Genomic DNA, 19,316 nt, shown 5'->3' with positions numbered 1-19,316 from the left:
CTGTTAGAGCCATTACACGTGCTCCTACGCAAAGGTCGCGAATAGGTCTAGGGGGACAGCCAGGAAAGGGCTTTTGATAGAGCACGCAATTTGTTATGCTCCAACAATCTGTTAACACTATATGACCCATGCAAGAAACTTGTTTTAAAGTGCGATGCATCGTCCTATGGGGTCAGGTGTGTGTTGCAGCATGTTAATGCCAAGGGTCAGTTATAGCCGGTAGCTTATGCCTCCAGAAGTCTGTCCCAGGCAGAAAGGGGCTATGGGATGATAGAAAAGGAAGCGCTTGCATGTGTATATGCAGTAAAAAAATGCACCAGTACCTGTTTGGCAGGAAATTTGAGCTGGAGACAGATCACAAACCCCTAACGTCCCTTTTAGCTGACAACAAGGCCATAAATGCAAATGCATCGGCCCACATACAGAGGTGGGCACTCAAGTTAGCCGCTTATGACTATACAATTCGGCACAGACCGGGCACTGAAAAATGCGCCGATGCATTCAGCAGGCTCCCACTAGCCACCACCGAGAGGGCAACCGAGCATGCTGCTGAGATGGTCATAGCGAAGGCTCACCCATGACAGCCCGTCAGATCAAAGTCTGAACAAAAAGAGACTCGCTACTGTCTTTAATCAAGAAATGTGTCCTGAATGGGGACTGGGCACGTACGGGCATGCCCTGAGGAATTTAAACCATTTCATAGGCGCAAGGATGAACTCTCGATTCAGGCCGATTGCCTACTATGGGGAAACCGAGTAGTCATGCCCCAGATGGGCAGAGAGGCGTACATCCGAGAACTCCACAATGAGCACCCGGGCATTGTCATGATGAAGGCAATTGACAGGTCACACGTTTGGTGGTCAGGGATAGATGCAGACCTGGAACTTTGTGTTCGCAGGTACAACACGTGTGCCCAGTTGGGCAATGCGCCCAGGGAAGCCCCCCTTAGCCCCTGGTCCTGGCCCGCATCTATGTGGACTACGCAGGCCCTTTCATGGGAAAAATGTTTTTGGTTGTAGTAGACGCATACTCCAAATGGATCGAGTGTGACATTCTCAATTCAAGCACATCCTCTGCCACGATAGAAAGTCTATGGGCAATGTTCGCCGCCCATGGTCTACCGGACGTCTTGGTCAGCGACAATGGCCCGTGCTTTACAAGCATCGAATTCCAGGATTTCATGGCAGGAAATGGTATCAACCATGTCAGAACGGCACCGTTCAAGCCGGCCTCAAATGGCCAGGCAGAATGAACAGTGCAGATAATCAAACAGGGGATGCTCAGAATCCAAGGGGGTTCCCTACAAAGCCGCTTATCACGCCTCCTGTGACCAATAGATCCCGACCACACTCGCTCACAGGGGTTCCACCCGCAAAGCTGCTAATGAAAAGGACACTCAAAACCAGGTTATCCTTTATACACCCCACCATGAAAGAAACTGTTGAAAGCAGGCGCCGGTCACAATGTGACTACCATGACGGGAATGCAAGGGCGCGATGTATTGATGTCAATGACCCTGTCTTTGTCCTCAACTACGCTGCAGGGCCCAAATGGCTCGCAGGCACTGTGATTGCCAAAGAGGGGAATAGGATTCTGGTAGTTAAACTTACCAATGGACAAATCTGCCGCAAACACGTGGATCAAACAAAAAGGAGGTTCAGCAACCCCATAGAAGAAGCAGAGAAAGAACACGATGTAGAGTTCACTTCACCACAGGTGACCAAACACTGAAACCAAGTGGAGGAGAGCCCAGTCACTATGGGCAGTCCGGATAGGCCTGAGGCACCGCAAACAGCAGACACTCAGGCCAGCACCCAACAACCGGAGCCCCAACTCAGGCGCTCTACAAGGAAGCGTAAACCACCAGAGAGACTTAACCTGTGATCCCAATAAGAATTTGGGGGGGGAGGTGATGTCATGTATTCAACTGTCATTGTAATCCATGTATAAACTGACCTAAGTTGTACACCGTGAGAACACTGACCACTAGGTGGTGAACTTGTGGGAGATACTCCTAACCTGAACTTTCAGGTTTCAAAGGAGAAGCTCCACCCATCTTCTCCACTTCAGTGCTGGCTAATAAAGGTTACTGGTCACAGAGTGACCTTCTCTCTAATATGGGCCTCGTGTGCGTTTGTACTGTATAGTGGAATGAGTGGAAACATCCTCTCTGCATCTATCTTGTCGAGCCCCCTCGGTATCTCATATGCTTCAATAAGATCACCTCTCATTCTTCTAAATGCCAATGTGTATAGGCCCAATCTGCTCAATCTTTCTTCAAAAGTCAACCCCTTCATCTCAGAAATCAACCAAGTAAACCTTTTCTGAAATGCCTCCAATGCAACTATATCCTTAAATAAGGAGACCAAAACTATATGCCGTACTCTAGGTGTGGCCTCACCAATACCCTGTTCAGTTGTAGCAGGACTTCCCTGCTTTTATACTCCATCCCCCTTGCAATAAAGGCCAACATTCCATTTGCCTTCCTGATTACTTGCTATACCTGCATATTAACTTTTTGAGTTTCATGCACAAGGACCCCCGGTCCTTCTGTACTGCAGCATTTTGTAATCACTCTCTAAATAATAATTTGCTTTTTTATTTTTCCTACCAAAGTGGACAATCTCACACTCTCCCACATTATTCTCCATCTGCCCACTCACTTAGCCTGTCTATATCCTTTTGCAGATTTTTTGTATCCTCCTCACAACTGCTTTCCCACCCAACTTTGTATCATCAGCAAACTTGGCTAAATTACACTCAGTCCCTTCATATAAGTCATTAATATAGATTATAAATAGTTGAGGCCCCAGCACCGATCCCTGCGGCACCCCACTAATTACCGTTTGCCAAGCGGAAAATGACCCATTTATCCTGACTCTCTTATTTTCTGTTAGTTAGTCAATTCGCTAGCTATGCTAATATATTACCTCCAACCCTATGAGCTTTTATCTTGTGCAGTAACCTTTTATGTGACACCTTATCGAATGCCTTCTGGAAATCCAAATAGATCACATCCACTGGTTCCCCCTTATCCATTCTGCTCGTCACATCCTCAAAGAACTCTAGCAAATTTGTCAAACATAATTTCCCTTTCATAAAACCATGCTGACTCTGCTTGACTGCATTATGATTTTCCAAATGTCCTATTATGGCTTCCTTAATAATGGACTCCAACATTTTCCCAACGACAGATGTTATGCTAACTGGTCTATAGTTTCCTGCTTTCTGTCTCCTTCCTTTCCTAAATATGGCGTTACATTTGCGGTTTTCCAATCCACTGAGATCTCTTGAGCACATAAGAACATAAGAACATAAGAATTAGGAATAGGAGTAGGCCATCCAACCCCTCGAGCCTGCTCCGCCATTCAACAAGATCATGGCTGATCTGGCCGTGGACTCAGCTTCACTTACTCGCCCGCTCCCCGTAACCCTTAATTCCCTTATTGGTTAAAAATCTATCTATCCGTGACTTGAATACATTCAATGAGCTAGCCTCAACTGCTTCCTTGGGCAGAGAATTCCACAGATTCACAATCCTCTGGGAGAAGAAATTCCTTCTCAACTCGGTTTTAATTTGGCTCCCCCGTATTTTGAGGCTGTGCCCCCTAGTTCTAGTCTCCCCGACCAGTGGAAACAACCTCTCTGCCTCTATCTTGTCTATCCCTTTCATTATTTAAAATGTTTCTATAAGATCACCCCTCATCCTTCTGAACTCCAACGAGTAAAGACCCAGTCTACTCAATCTATCATCATAAGATAATCCCCTCATCTCCGGAATCAGCCTAGTGAATCGTCTCTGTACCCACTCCAAAGCCAGTATATCCTTCCTTAAGTAAGGTGACCAAAACTGCACGCAGTACTCCAGGTGCGGCCTCACCAATACCCTATACAGTTGCAGAAGGACCTCCCTGCTTTTGTACTCCATCCCTCTCGCAATGAAGGCCAACATTCCATTCGCCTTCCTGATTACCTGCTGTACCTGCAAACTAACTTTTTGGGATTCATGCACATGGACCCCCAGGTCCCTCTGCACCTCAGCATGTTGTAATTTCTCCCCATTCAAATAATATTCCCTTTTACTGTTTTTTTTCCCCCCCAAGGTGGATGACCTTACATTTTCCGACATTGTATTCCATCTGCCAAACCTTAGCCCATTCGCTTAACCTATCCAAATCTCTTTGCAGCCTCTCTGTGTCCTCTACACAACCCGCTTTCCCACTAATCTTTGTGTCATCTGCAAATTTTGTTACACTACACTCTGTCCCCTCTTCCAGGTCATCTATGTATATTGTAAACAGTTGTGGTCCAGGGAATTTTGGTAGATTACAACCAATGCATCCAGTATCTCTGCAGCCACTTCTTTTAAGACCCTATGATGCAGGCCATTAGGTCAAGGGGACTTGTCTACCTTTTGTCCCATTATTTTACCGAGTACTTTTTCTTTAGTGATAGTGATTGTTTTAAGTGGACCCCTGGACAGTGAGTGTACCCCACCTGAGCTGTTAGTTTGCGACTCTAAGGCTAAATTAAACAATAACTTGTCCAGAGTGACTCACTGCATGCGTGACTGGGCGGTCTTTCTGCACATGTGCCGGTTGTTGTTTGAGTTTTCAGCTGGGCTCGTGCTGCTATATTATTGGTGCTGGAAGGGCCTGGGAGTATGGGAATTGGAGCAGGTGAGGGAGAAGCCGCTGGGCAGAGCCCGGTCACAGAGGAAAGGGGGACGGCTATTCCTTCACTCTGTGGGGGGGTGGGGGGAGCAGGTGTGACCTCAGTCACTTGGATGGGTGGTGTCAGGTGTCTGAATGTACTTCAATAGTGTGATGTCACATCCACGGTAATTATATACATAGTTGTTTTGCATTTGTAGTATGTATGTGCAACTTTTAAACAATTTTGCCTTGCTATGCTTGCCTTCCTACATATTCCATTCTGGCTACTTTGCTGCGCTCCCACTCCATATGTCCCCGGATTCGGTTTAGATAATATGGTCACCCATGCATGCCTCAGAAAATCAAACTGTTCACAACAAAGTAGCCAAACGGAACACAGTTTATTCAGAAAGAAAATGACAAAGACTTTTGGGGTTCATTGCATTTGAATTATTCCACTTTTTAACATTCAGTTGGCGGATACCGACAGATGTTAAATGTGAAGAACATAAAACATCGAAGGATAGTTTATTCAAGCAAATCAGTGCCTTGGGTAAAGGGGGAAACATTGTTTTCCAAGCACAGCTTAATCTGTTATGTTGTGAGTTTTAATGCTCATGGTCTTATTTATCCATTTCAGGAACTTATCAGATAAACAAGTATAAATGCCTGGTTTTTTAGGTTTTGCACACCTATCTCCTGATGAAATAATGCCTTTGTATACTTTTTTCCTTCTGAACTTGGTTATACATATTAATGGTCCACCAGAATCCCCCTGAAACAAAGTAAACAAAAATAATGTCAGTAAAAAGGTACAGAAATTCTAATTTGGAAATTAGGAAATTAGTAATCGATCTTCCATCATGTTGACTGCTCGGAGTGTTGTTTCCAGGGGATGATTGTGAGGTAATGAGGTGAAGCATAAAAAAAAATCAATTAATGGTATGTTAGGTGTAAAGAGGCAAAAACAAAAATATAAAAATATTACACACACGTATGTTTAAAAAGCTAATTACAAAAAAATTAAAAATCAGTCTACATGAATAGATATAAAAATATATAAAGACCTTATAAGAAGAATGATAAATTATTGCCCTCACATCAAGATAAAAAAACACCAGGAATTTCCTCAGTGTATCGCTGAGCGGCCGCTGTAACTTCAGCAGAAGATTGGCAGAAACCCCACTTACTTGTCTATCCCGGGTTCCAAAGTTACGGCAGCTGATGAGGTAAAGGAAGAGACGGTGTGAACTGCTCAGGTCTGAGAGGATACAATACCTACTGTAATTACATGTTTAGGGGATGGCATGTAAGAGTAGAAACACTTTCTTTACAATGTTTGAATTTATTGAACCCGACATGAGATTCTCCAGTTTTCTGAAATCTGATGCTATCCATATCCAATCTAACCAGTTGTTGATCTAAAAGCATATTCATAAGTGCCTCAGTATTGGTTAAACTGGTAGAGTGTAGATGCGCAAAATTAAGCTCAGTTCTTTGGGTGCTACGGATGCCATTCGGGGACCAAAATGACATCTGCTGCGTGTGAGCACACCTCTGCCATGAATCGTGCTGGACCCCGTATTGATGAAGGCACACGCACACGCACAGCTAATATCCGCCGGATGTATGCAGAACAGGCAGATCACGCTGTCAATTAGCGTGCAACACTGATTTGACATCAGCAATGCCATTTTGGAGCTTCAGCTGAAGCCCCGTCTTCACCTCGCACAGCTGAACATGTGTAAAGCAGCATGAAGGATCCCCCGCGCCACCAGTGCTATTTACAGGGATAATCAACTGCTGACAGGCTGGTTGTTGGTTGATTTCCTCTGGCTGTTGTTACAATTGTACAAGTGTTTGCTGCTTTTTTTTTAATAAATTCGTAGCCAATCGTTTCCAATTCTTTGTCAAGTCACAAACGCCAGAGGTCACCCTGCACCAGTCAAGGATCACTCTGCGCCAATGCTCTTAGCCAAAAGGCCTAGAGCCACTGCACCGTTCCTGGAAGTACTGCAATACCAGGTTCGTGCCATGGAGGTGGATGGGTCAGGTCCCCCACACACCTCCGTGGAGGTGGATGGGTCAAGCCATCCCACCCACCTCCTGTTTACAAAAATGTAAGCATATACCTTCCTGACCAGGGAGTTGTGGTGAATCGTAGTGGTCTGCTGCATGCTGCTCAACATCGCAATCATGAGGGGACAGCCCTTGCTACCAGCTATCAAGTGAGCAGTTGAGGAGCAGGAGCATGAGGAGGAGGAGGAGCAGGAAGGGAAGCACCAACCTAGACAGCCCCTTTCTGCCTGGGCTGTCCAAGAAGAATGAATTCGAGTGCGACACCAGTAACTGCAAACCCAATTCTCCATTCACCAACAGTCCCACATTCCTTACCGTCCCTCTGTAACTAACCAATACATTGTCCTCTTGGCCACAATGCAAAACTAAAAGCCACCACAAAATAAACATGGCAAACAAAATGTATAAATGAAATCATGCCATATTGCATACACAATTATACTAACTACCCTTGTGCATTCCCTTAGTGTCTGTCTTCCATGTGCCTTTGCCTGTCCTACTACTCCTATGAAGGATCTTGCGGAAGCATCGTTGGTGGTATTTCTCCACCAACGATACCTCCGCAAGATCCTACAAATCACCTGGGAGGACAGGCGCACCAACATTAACGTCCTCGCCCAGGCCAACATCCCCAGCATTGAAGCACTGACCATACTTGATCAGCTCCGCTGGGCAGGCCACATTGTTCGCATGCCAGACACGAGACTCCCAAAGCAGGCGCTCTATTCGGAACTCCTTCACAGCAAACGAGCCAAAGGTGGACAGAGGAAACGTTACAAGGACATCCTCAAAGCCTCCTTGATAAAGTGCAACATCCCCACTGACAGCTGGGAGTCCCTGGCCAAAGGCTGCCCTAAGTGGAGGAAGTGCATCCGGGAGGGCCTTGAGTCTCATCGCCGAGTGCAAGCAGAAAACAAACACAGGCAGCGGAAAGAACGTGTGGCAAACCTGTCCCACTCTCCCTTACCCGAAACGACTATCTATCCCACCTGTGGCACGGACAGTGGCTCTCGTATTGGACTGTTCAGCCACCGAAGGACTCATTCTAAGAGTGGAAGCAATCTTCCTTGATTCCGAGGGACTGCCTATGATGTGTAGGAATTCGAGGAGCGGCCCATAAAAGGGCGCGACCGTCAGGGAGAAGCCAGCGGGAGTTCGAGGAGCTAGCTGGTGCAGGGGCTGAAGGTAAACAAAGAACTAAAAAGAAATCGAAGTGTGATGTCTCAGCCAAGCGGGTAAGTGATTGGCTGGTGGATTGATGAGTATTTGATCTTTTTCTTCTTTTAGTATCAGTAGGAAACCTTTGGCATTATTGACAAATTAACTTAATCTAAGGGTTAAGTCATGGCAGGAGAGTCCAGACCCATGTCATGCTCCTCCTGTGCTATGTGGGAAGTCAGGGATGCTACCAGTGTAGGCATTGGAACCGGTTCTGGGGGAGGTGGGACCAGTACAAACTGGACGGACTGCACCTGGGCAGGAATGGAACCAATGTCCAAGGTGGAGTGTTTGCTAGTGCTGTTGGGGAGGGTTTAAACTAATACGGCAGGGGGATGGGAACCTATGCAGGGAGGCAGAGGGAAGTAAAAAGGGGGCAGAAGCAAAAGGTAGGAAGGAGAAAAACAAGAGTGGAGGGCAGAGAAATCAAGGGCAAAAATCAAAAAGGGCCACATTACAACATAATTCTCAAAGGACAAAGAGTTTTAAAAAAACAAGCCTGAAGGTTCTGAGTCTCAATGCGAGGAACATTCGTAATAAGGTGGACGAATTAACTGCGCAGATAGCTGTTAATGGATATGATGTAATTGGGATTACGGAAACATGGCCCCAGGGTAACCAAGGCTGGGAACTCAACATTCAGGGGTATTCAATATTCAGGAAGGATAGACAGGAAGGAAAAGGAGTTGGGGTAACATTAATGGTTAAAGAGGAGGTTAACGCAATAGTAAGGGAGGAAATTAGCTTGGATAATGTGGAATCTATATGGGTAGAGCTGCGAAACACCAAAGGGCAGAAAATGTTAGTTGGGGTTGTGTACAGACCACCAAACTGTAGTAGGGAGGTTGGGGATGGCATCAAACAGGAAATTAGGGATGCGTGCAATAAAGGTACAGCAGTTATCATGGGTGACTTTAACCTACATATTGATTGGGCTAATCAAACTGGTAGCAATACTGTGGAGGAGGATTTCCTGGAGTGTATAGGGGATGGTTTTCTAGACCAATATGTCGAGGAACCAATTAGAGAGCAGGCCATCCTAGACTAGGTAACGAGAGAGGATTAATTAGCAATCTGGTCGTGCATGGTCCCTTGGGGGAAGAGTGACCATAATATGGTAGAATTCTTCGTTAAGCTGGAGAGCGACACAGTTAACTCAGAGAGTAGGGTCCTGAACTTAAAGAAAGGAAACTTTGATGGTATGAGACGTGATTTGGCTAGGATAGACTGGCGAATGATACTTAAAGGGTTGATGGTGGATAGGCAATGGCAGACATTTAAAGATCACATGGATGAATTACAACTATTGTACAACCCTGTCCGGCGTAAAAATAAAATAGGAAAGGTAGCTCAACCATGGCTAACAAGGGAAATTAGGGATAGTGTTAAATTCAAGAAAGAGGCATATAAATTGGCCAGAAAAAGCAGCAAACCTGAGGACTGGGAGAAATTTAGAATTCAGCAGAGGAGGACAAAGGGTCTAATTAGGAGGGGGAAAATAGAGTATGAGAGTAAGCTTGCAGGGAACATAAAAACTGGCTGCAAAAGCTTCTATAGATATGTGAAGAGAAAAAGATTAGTGAAGACTAATGTAGGCCCATTGCAGTCAGAATCAGGTGAATTCATAATGGGGATCAAGGAAATGGCAGACCAATTGAACAAATACTTTGGGTCTGTCTTCAATAAGGAAAACACGAATAACTTCCCGAAAATACTAGGGGACCGAGGGTCTAGCGGGAAGAAGGAACTGAGGGAAATCCTTATTCGTCAGAAAATGGTGTTAGGGAAACTGATGGGACTGAAGGCCGATAAATCCTCAGGGCTTGATAGTCTGCATCCCAGAGTACTTAAGGAAGTGGCCTAGAAATAGTAGATGCATTGGTGGTCATTTTCCAAAATTCCATGGACTCTGGATCAGTAGCTATGGATTGGAGGTAGCTAATGTAACACCACTTTTTAAAAAAGGAGGTAGAGAGAAAACAGGGAATTATAGACCAGTTAGCCTGACATCAGTGGTGGGGAAAATGCTGGAATCAATTATTAAAGATGTAATAGCAGAGCACTTGGAAAGCAGTGACAGGATTGGTCCAAGTCAGCATGGATTTATGTGGATAGAGAACTGGTTGGCAGACAGGAAGCAAAGAGTGGGAATAAACGGGACCTTTTCAGAATGGCAGGCAGTGACCAGTGGGGTGCCGCAAGGTTCAGTGCTGGGATCCCAACTATTTACAATATACATTAATGATTTAGACGAAGGAATTGAAGGTAATATCTCCAAGTTTGTAGATGACACTAAGCTGGGTGGCAGTGTGAGCTGTGAGGAGGATGCTAAGAGGCTGTAGGGTGACTTGGACAGGTTAGGTGAGTGGGCAAATGCATGGCAGATGCATTATAATGTGGATAAATGTGAGGTTATCCACTTTGGTGGCAAAAACAGGAAGGCAGATTATTATCTGAATAGTGACAGATTAGTAAAAGGGGAGGTGCAAAGAGACCTGGGTGTCATGGTACATCAGTCACTGAAGGTAGGCATGCAGGTACAGCAGGCAGTAAAGAAAGCAAATGGCATGCTGGCCTTCATAGCAAGAGGATTTGAGTATAGGAGCAGGGAGGTCTTGCTGCAGTTGTACAAGGCCTTGGTGAGACCACACCTTGAGTATTGTGTGCTGTTTTGGTCTCCTAATCTGAGGAAGAATGTGCTTGCTATTGAGGGAGTGCAGCGAAGTTTCACCAGACTAATTCCCAGGATGGCAGGACTGACATATGAAGAAAGACTGGATCAGCTAGGCTTATACTCACTGGAATTTAGAAGAATGAGAGGGGATCTCATAGAAACATATAAAATTATGATGGGACTGGACAGGTTAGATGCAGGAAGAATGTTCCCGATTTTGGGGAAGTCCAAAACCAGGGGTCACAGTCTAAGGATAAGGGATAAGCCATATAGGATCATGATGAGGAGAAACTTTTTCACCCAGAGAGTGGTGAACCTGTGGAATTCTCTACCACAGAAAGTTGTGGAGTCCAGTTCGTTGGATATATTTAAGAGGGAGTTAGATGCGGCCCTTACGGCTGAGGGAATCAGGGGGTATGGAGAGAAAGCGGGAGTGAGGTACTGAAGGAATGATCAGCCATGATCTTATTGAATGGCGGTGCAGGCTCGAAGGGCCGGATGGCCTGCTCCTGCACCTATTTGTTATGTTTTTATGATGATAATGATGACTCCTATGACGTTCTACCTCAGTGGTTGCAGCATGGCTGGTGGAAGACTGCTGACTTTCAGTGGAGGAGACTGCAGATGGCCTTGGAGGATGACCTTGAGCAGATCTGGGACTAGAAGGCCCGGCTGTGGACTGCATCACCTCAGCATGGGCAGCAACAGCAATGGCACTGGTGGAGTGGCAATGATGGCAGGACAAATGCTGTCATCTTGAGAGAACACAGCAGGTTCAATATCCAGGAGTCACTGCCACACCCCCAGGATGGCGCCTCAGCAATCCTAGTAATCTGCTGGAGGACAAATTGCTGGATTGCTGTGAATCCCTGCAAGCCCTTTTGCACACTGGTGCCAACAGCCTTGATGGCAGCAGTCTGAGTTTGCATGACTTTAGTCTGAGCTTACCTATGGACTCCTCTTCAGTTTAATGCCAGCTGATACTGGATGGAGCATGCTCAACACTTGCTTTGCTCAAGTGAGTCCTAAAATAGCATTGAGATTGGCATTCGGACTCCAGTTATAATACCTGCGTGACTGGCCCTGGCTACCTTTTCCAAGGATCCAGGCAAAATGATGATGGTCATGATAATGGCAGGAATGGTTAGTAATTTCTTCCCAGTGATTTTCATGGCACTAATGCCACATTTCCATAGGGCGACAGGTCTAAAAATCAGCATCAGACTCAGGCGATAGACAAATAAACTTTAGCAGACAAACTGCTGTGCGTGCTGGGGGAAGGAGGAGGCCATGCATCAGCTCCTGGGAGTTGGGCAGAAGGAGGCAGTCAAACTCCAGCACATGCTAGGGGTGGGAGAATTACTGCATGTTTGAGGGCACCTGTTCATCCTCACCTACATCCCCATATTATGAAGTACTGATGACCTTGCCTATAACCTTTTCTGCTTTCAGTATTAGATTGCCTCCTTTTCACTGATCAACCGTGCTGGCAATTCCTCTGGGCTGAGATGATTTTCCAGCAGTGTCCCCACTGACTGAGATGATTTACTTGGCTTTGGTCAACCTCCCACCCTGGCCATCCTTCAGAACACAATTCCCTTACCTATCAACCCTTAAACCCTCTGCTTTCCATTCTCCCTGTCCCTCTCTCCCCCTCCTCTCTCTCTTTCCTGTTAATTGGTTCTTTATACACCACATTTGTACCAACGTGTCACTAACATTTACAATACAGTGCAGAAACAGCCAGGAATATTAATTACAATTAACTAACTTTTGAATCAAGAAAATAGGAGGCAAAATGATTCTGTTTAACTTACCGCACATGTATCCTTTCTCGCCTTTTTATCACCAGCGCATAACATGTCCTTTGTAATGAAAGGATTATAGTCATAGTATGCTTTACTGTTGCAGACCTTTCTGTCAATGATGTTCACATTTACTTCCCTCAGGGTATCAGATGCTTTCAGGATTTCAGGATTAGTTGTTCCCCATCCTGCAACACAGCACTTAGTTCCAGCTTTGACATCTTCAATTGATTTCGGCAGCATCAGGGTTGACACATGCTTGTTCAGAATAGCCTCACGGGCCAACTGTCCCAAATTAACAGAGAAAAGAGACTGGATTATTAGTTTTACTGCAAAGTAAGAACTAAATACCAAGAGCATTGATATCACTTATTATTGATACAACCTTCAGCACGGTGCATTGTTCTAGATTTGCATAATTCATTTGGCAGCATCAGTTGGAAGTAAATTTGTTCTGAATAATCTCACTAGCCAGTGATTCATTTATTAGACTAATTGCACTAATAGTAGATCTAGATTCTCCCACTTGAATACATTTTTCACCATATTTTTTTTACTGTGTTCAATTAAGTTTTGTTTACATAATCAAACAGTGATTGATTGGAATGCTTTCTACATGATAGATTGCTTGGGAGTTATTACTAGCTGCTGAAGGCACAGTAAATATTTTGGTGGCAACTTGTGAAGTATTTTCCCAGAAATGCAAGAATCTTTCGACAAACTTATTTTGAAAAGATCAATTCCAGCTGTATTTTATGAACATAACACTATCCATTAAATATTGGGTACATTTTCCCTTCTCCTGTTAGTCTACTCACCCGTTACCTCCTCAGAATGTATCTTAACCCTTCAGAGTACTAAGGTTAGCTTCTCGATAGCTGTGTTTCCCTTAATCATATGACTCAGTCAACACCTGAAAAATTCATTTTAGTTGAAGCTAAAGTACAAATGTCACTTGAGGCTATGGGATTGATTCTGACCCCAGGACATGAATTCAGCAAAGCAACCCATCATACCTGTCTGGGAATGGCAGTAGGCAGGCTCAGTCAATTTTAGCGGCTGGGCCTGATTCGAATGCCACTTGCCAACTTCCCAAACCAAAGTGTCAGGAAACCTGGTCTAGCTGGCTACCGTCGGGAAAAGTCCCCGGCACAAGATAAATGCTCCAGGAGGAGAATCGTGATCAGGGGAGCCTGGGTCACGTGAGCCCCAAGGTTTCCTTGTGGAACCCAGAGGTGCACTCCTACTTCTTTTAGCCCACAAGGAAACCTGTAAAATATTTAAAACCTTACGTTGTTGGGTATCTTCTGGCCCAGGTGGCTGTTCCCAGCAGGTTTGGCCTCCCTTTCCACCTGCTCAGGTCTCAGGTTCAAATGGCAGATCGGGCCCCGAGGAAATCATTGGAGCCTAATTTGCATATTTAAAGTGGCCCTCGCCAGCTTGGGCAGATGTCTTGCTGCTTGTAATTTAATATTGTAGTCGGCCAGATCAGGGTGGGAAAGTAGTGCGCAAGTGTCGCGCTCCATTTTAACTGCCCCCAACCGGTTTCTGCCAGGTAGGGGGTGGGGAGTTGAAATCCTGCCCCTACAAATCAAACTGGACTCTCATATTTGGGATTTTGGTACTCTGATGTGTAGCCACTAATCCTCCACAGTCACTTATCTAATCAAGCCAAAGGTACCTGAACCAGCATAATGTCACTTTCTTTTCTTTTCCAATTAAAATCTTGGTGAGGTAAACATTTTTTGACTTCCAACACCTGTTGATTTTCTTCTTGTATCTTAGAAAGTGAATGAGCTCCAAGTATCACTTCAATCTTTCTATTTTTCCAAAATCTGGAATGAATGCAAGATAAATAACTCAATTGAAAAAAGCATCTGAAATATAAGAGACTTGTGATTTGTCTTTGCTGAAAAGTTAGCTAATGAAATTGTGACTTTGTTAGTGACAAGGAAAAAGCAGCAATGCATCAAGTAACAATCTTTAACACTTCTCAAGCAGCTAACAAGCTAACAAATATAAATGCTAAACACTATTGGAAAATAATGTTTGAATGCGAACAGAAAAAAAACCTGACTTGGCAATAAGCCCTTCAAATTGCAGGTTTGTGCAGCACTGGAGCAACAGGAATACATTCTTGGTGAGGGAGAACAGCCTCCTGGGAGTCCAAGGTGACAAGAAGCATAACCAATATATCACTGAAGGAGCAATACTGTCTCCACCACTTGAATGTCCTTGTTGGAGCAAAAATTGCATGACTTAAGTAAGAGCACAAAAGTAAGGCATTATTATTAAGCCTGTGTCAGCTATGGCTCAGTGGTTAGCACACTTGTCTCTGAGCCAGAAGGTTAGGGGTTCAAGTCTCATTCCAGAGACTTGAGCGCACAAATCTAAGCTGGAGTACTGCACTGTCAGAGGTGCCATCTTTTGGATGAGATGTTAAACCAAGGCCCTGCCTGCTCTCTCTCATGTGGATGTAAACGATCCCATGGCACTATTTTGAAGAAGAGCAGGGGTGTTATCCCCAGTGTCCTGGCCAATATTTATCCCTCAATCAACATAACAAAGACAGATTATCTGGTCATTATCTGTTTGTGCGCAAATTGGCTGCTGCATTTCCTCCATTACAACAGTGTCTACACTTCAAAAATACTTCATTGGCTGTAAAACGCTTTGAGATGTCTGGTGGTTGTGAAAGGCGCTATACAAATGCAAGTCTTTCTTTCCACTACTGCAGAGTAGGGGCAAAGGACATATATGGACATGCAGCATAGTAGCAATTAGATATATGCAAGAAGTGCTCTACTGAAAAATGTTAGCAAGGATGTAACAAGTAAGATACTGGAAGTGCAAAAAGCTAATTATTTTATAGATGTCATGATGGGAGAGAGAACATTCCATAGGGGAAAATCACATCTAATCCTGACTGGTCTTAAATTTAAAGGGAAACTGGTACATAACAAGAGAAGACAGCATTTATCAGCTGGTGAAGTATCAACTCAATGATTAAGGATATGTCAAAATCAGTAACATTGGCAATAGAGATCTGATTTATGCAGCCATAGGCACATTTGGAGCTTCTCTTCTCTCCTTAATACTCATTATCCTACTATGGATGATTTGGGGTCCAATATTGCAAGTTCCAGTTTGTGCAACCCTTATGTTATCAATGGTCATAGGGTATTATTTTCTCCTCTTATCCACCAATATGATGGGGTAGAAACTAATCTGGGCCAGTTTATGGCAGAACCAGCGTGCGTCCGAAGCAAGGGGCCTGAGGATTGATCGAAAGTGGTCCTGGGGCCTCATCTGAATAATTTGGGTGAGCTGCCGGCGATGGTGATGACAGAATGCCGAATGAGAATAAACAATTTTGGGCTGCTAGCCTCACCAGCAGTGGCCCACAGGTCAGTTCTCTGGCGGGGTGGTGGTGATCATGTACCTCTGGAGGTGGGGACTGCTCCGGTTCCTCTTCGGTCCACAGGAAGGGATTTTATTAAAAATATATTCTCAAAATTGCCTTTAGATTGACAGCCGCAGGTGGCGTAGAAGAATTCTAATCGGGAACTAATTTTGAACAGGTGTCCTTCAACAGGTGTTGGGCTCCTAATTAACATATTCAAGGGAACGAACACCCATTTTAGGGATTCTGCCTGGGCCCCACTAATTTAGTAGGGGGACCAATCCCTGCACAGATTGGAGACTGGTTAAATTTCAGTCCTGTCATCCACAGAATCCACCTAATTTAATTCAATATGATCTGAGTTTATTTGAAATAAAGTTTCACAATGATCGATATGAAAAAGGAAATTGTCAAGAGACCCTTAATACAGCTGTTTCTGCTGGAAATAAACAGAGCACTTAAGACACGATCATCTACTCTGAAATTGAGGTTAATGCAATGGCTAATAGTTATCACTTTTTGGATAATATAAGCGACTGCCTGTTTTAAATGTAGACTTTAAGTGTGAGGAACAATAGATTTCACAAATGAATACACTTCACAAGAGAACATGCTGTGTGAAATCTATATTTTATTTACATGACTGACTTGCACTTTATTATTTTAAGCAACAATAATACATTTAAACAAAGATTATAATCTGTAATGTTCCTTCTTAATTATTATATACAGCAAGAGGAATATATTAACTTACTCTTGGCAGTGTGCTGCAGTCAATACCCATCTCGGTGCGATCAAAGCACCTCCACAAATATGTTGTTTATTGAGCTGGATAGACACCATGAACGGTCTAGAATGTGGTTTAACCTCACGGCCTCCAACAATTTCTGTGCAGACACCTGCAGTAGAAGATAATAATTTGCTAAGAAAGTAGTATATCTCAAAATAAGAGCTTTGAAAAAACTGCAAATGCTGGAAATCAGAATTAAAACAGAAAATGCTGTAAATATACAGGGAATCCATGGCTGTCTGAGTGATGGAGGGTGGAGAGCTTTTGTCATAACTGAAAAGGAAAAGAAGGAAAGCAAGCCCCTTTTAGAGAATAGGTTTGGTAGTTAATTGCAGTTATTAGACTTACATCCTTGCGCAGTTAAAAAAATGATTTTAAAAGCAAGAAACAGCACCCAAATTAAGCTATCCATTTTGTTAGATAAACAAAAGGCAAAAAAATGGTTTCATTTTATAGTATTGGCAAAAGGATGTGGTTACAGCTTATATGCGAAAGCATTGGCATGTTTTGTACAAGATCTGACACTTAGAAATGCAACTACATTTAAATATCATCAGCCTACTCTCAATCAGCAAAGTGATAGCACTGCTGACGACTCCTTCTATCAAGTGACATTTACTCATGGAGAACTTGCCCACCAATGCTCAGTTAGGGTTCTGCCAGGACTACTCAGCTTCAGACGTCATTACAGCCTTGGTCCCAACATGGACACAACACCTGAATTCCAGAGGTGAGGTGCGAGTGACTACCCTTGACATCAAGGTAACATTTGATCGAGTGTGGCATCAAGAAGCCCGAGTAAAACTGAAGTTAATAGGAATCAGGGAGTGCAGTTCATTGGAATCAGGCAGAAAAATCTCCATTGGCTGAAGTCATACCTAGCACAAAGGAAGATAGTTGTAATTGATGTAGGTCAATTATTTCAATCCCAGGACATCACTGCAGGAGTTCATCAGAGCACCATCGTAGGACCAATTGTCTTCAACTTCTATAAAAGCAAAATACCGCGGATGCTAGAAATCTGAAATAAAAGCAGAAAATGCTGGAAATACGCAGCAGGTCAGGCAGCATCTGTGGCGATAGAAACGGAGTTAACATTTTAGTTCTGACGAAAGATCATCGACCTGAAACGTTAACTCTGTTTCTCTCTCCACAGATGCTGCCTGACCTGCTAACTATTTCCAGCATTTTCTGTCTTCAACTTTTTCATCAATGTCCTTCCCTCCATCATAAGGTCAGACGAAGGGTTGCTCATTGATGATTGAACAGTGTTCAGCTCTATTCGCAATTCCTCAGATAATGAAACAGTCCATGCTCACATGCAGCAAGCCCTGGACAACATCCAGTCTTGAGCTGATAGGTGGCAAATAACATTTGCATCACACAAGCACCAGGCAATGGCTATCTCCAACAAGAGAGAGCCAAACCTTTCCATCTTGACATTCAATGACATTACCATTGTCCAGTGCTGCACCACCAACATCACCATTGACTTCGATGGAAATAAAAATCAGCAGAAATGTAAAACGGACTGCAGATTCGCTATCTCTCATTTCACACTATCGCACAAAGTCAAAATTACCCCCATATTCTCGGGACTATTAGTCCAGGCCTCTGGATTACTAGTCAACATAGAAACATAGAAACATAGAAAATAGGTGCAGGAGTAGGCCATTCGGCCCTTCTAGCCTGCACCGCCATTCAATGAGTTCATGGCTGAACATTCAACTTCAGTACCCCATTCCTGCTTTCTCGCCATACCCCTTGATCCCCCTAGCAGTAAGGACCTCATCTAACTCCTTTTTGAATATATTTAGTAACATAATCACTCCACTACCATACCCTTCCTGGAGAAAATTCTTCTAACACAACCTAGTTGCATAAAGTATGCTTGTTTAGTGATCCACACAATGGGTTTCCTGCTGTGTGTCAGTGTATATGCTCTTTAAATTTACAACATCGCAAAATTGTTCAAGACAATGTAGCACATACGTAGGAAGCAGGCATTAACATGCATGATGCTGTGTATGGTCACTAACCAGCTGTATATTAATGGAGTAGAACCCCTTTCTGTTTATGTAGATCTTAATATGTAGGCTCTGGTATGAGCTTGGCTCAGTTGCTAGCACTCTTGCTTCTGAGTCAGAAAGTTGTGGCTTTAAACTCCATTCTACATATTGAGTATCTAACCGAGGCTAATGCTCCAAAGCAGTACTGAGGGAGTACTGCATTGTCAGAGGTACTATCCTTTGGATGAAATATTAAACCAACACCCCATTGATAGAGAATTCAAGCTCTGCAGCCTGGCTGTAGTTTTGAGAAAACACAGACCACATTGCATTAAGTCATCAATCAACTTGACATTTTAGGACCTTGGGTAGCGAGCCAATTAAAGGTTAACAGACTATTAATTGAGCCAATAAGGTCAAAGAAGGCGAGTTCTTTTCTGTAAATTGAACCAGGTATAAGTACAGCCATTTTGGCCATGTGGTCTCAGAAGGCTTAAAGCCAAGAGCTTGTTGCTGCTGCCAGAATAAAGTTACATTAAAACTACAATCGGAGTTCGTATTTATTAAAAGATCTAACACCATCTACCTATTCAAATCGATGCTAAAGATCCCGTAGTAGTTTTTGATGAAGTACTGTCTCCACTGATTAGAGGAGTTTGGCGAGTTTGGCGAGTTGGGAGATC

At 43.9% G+C, this 19,316-nt stretch overlaps 1 protein-coding gene across 1 annotated transcript; it reads right to left on the bottom strand.

Moving 5' to 3' along the window:
• Positions 1-5,174: 5,174 nt before the first annotated feature.
• LOC139240296 (granzyme K-like) lies at positions 5,175-17,036 on the bottom strand. The gene is made up of 5 exons (XM_070868761.1): positions 16,973-17,036; positions 16,589-16,733; positions 14,113-14,266; positions 12,444-12,716; positions 5,175-5,430 (listed from the first exon to the last, which is right to left on the bottom strand). Exons 1-5 carry the CDS (start codon positions 17,034-17,036, stop codon positions 5,242-5,244), a joined length of 825 nt encoding a protein of 274 aa, XP_070724862.1. The 3' UTR covers positions 5,175-5,241.
• Positions 17,037-19,316: the final 2,280 nt, after the last annotated feature.

This window comes from Pristiophorus japonicus, chromosome 2 (genome assembly GCF_044704955.1).
Source record: "Pristiophorus japonicus isolate sPriJap1 chromosome 2, sPriJap1.hap1, whole genome shotgun sequence".
Lineage (NCBI taxonomy): Eukaryota > Metazoa > Chordata > Chondrichthyes > Pristiophoridae > Pristiophorus > Pristiophorus japonicus.
Note: the sequence above shows the minus strand (reverse complement) of the source record. Positions and strands in the feature narration are given on the sequence as shown.

Coding starts and splice junctions, on each gene's coding strand:
- LOC139240296 (XM_070868761.1), bottom strand. CDS start 17,036: ATGGATAGCTTAATTTGGGTGCTGTTTCTTGCTTTTAAAATCATTTTT. Junction 14,267..16,588: donor ACTGCAGCACACTGCCAAGA/GTAAGTTAATAT, acceptor CATTCATTCCAG/ATTTTGGAAAAATAGAAAGA. Junction 12,717..14,112: donor GTGACATTATGCTGGTTCAG/GTACCTTTGGCT, acceptor AATTTGGGACAG/TTGGCCCGTGAGGCTATTCT.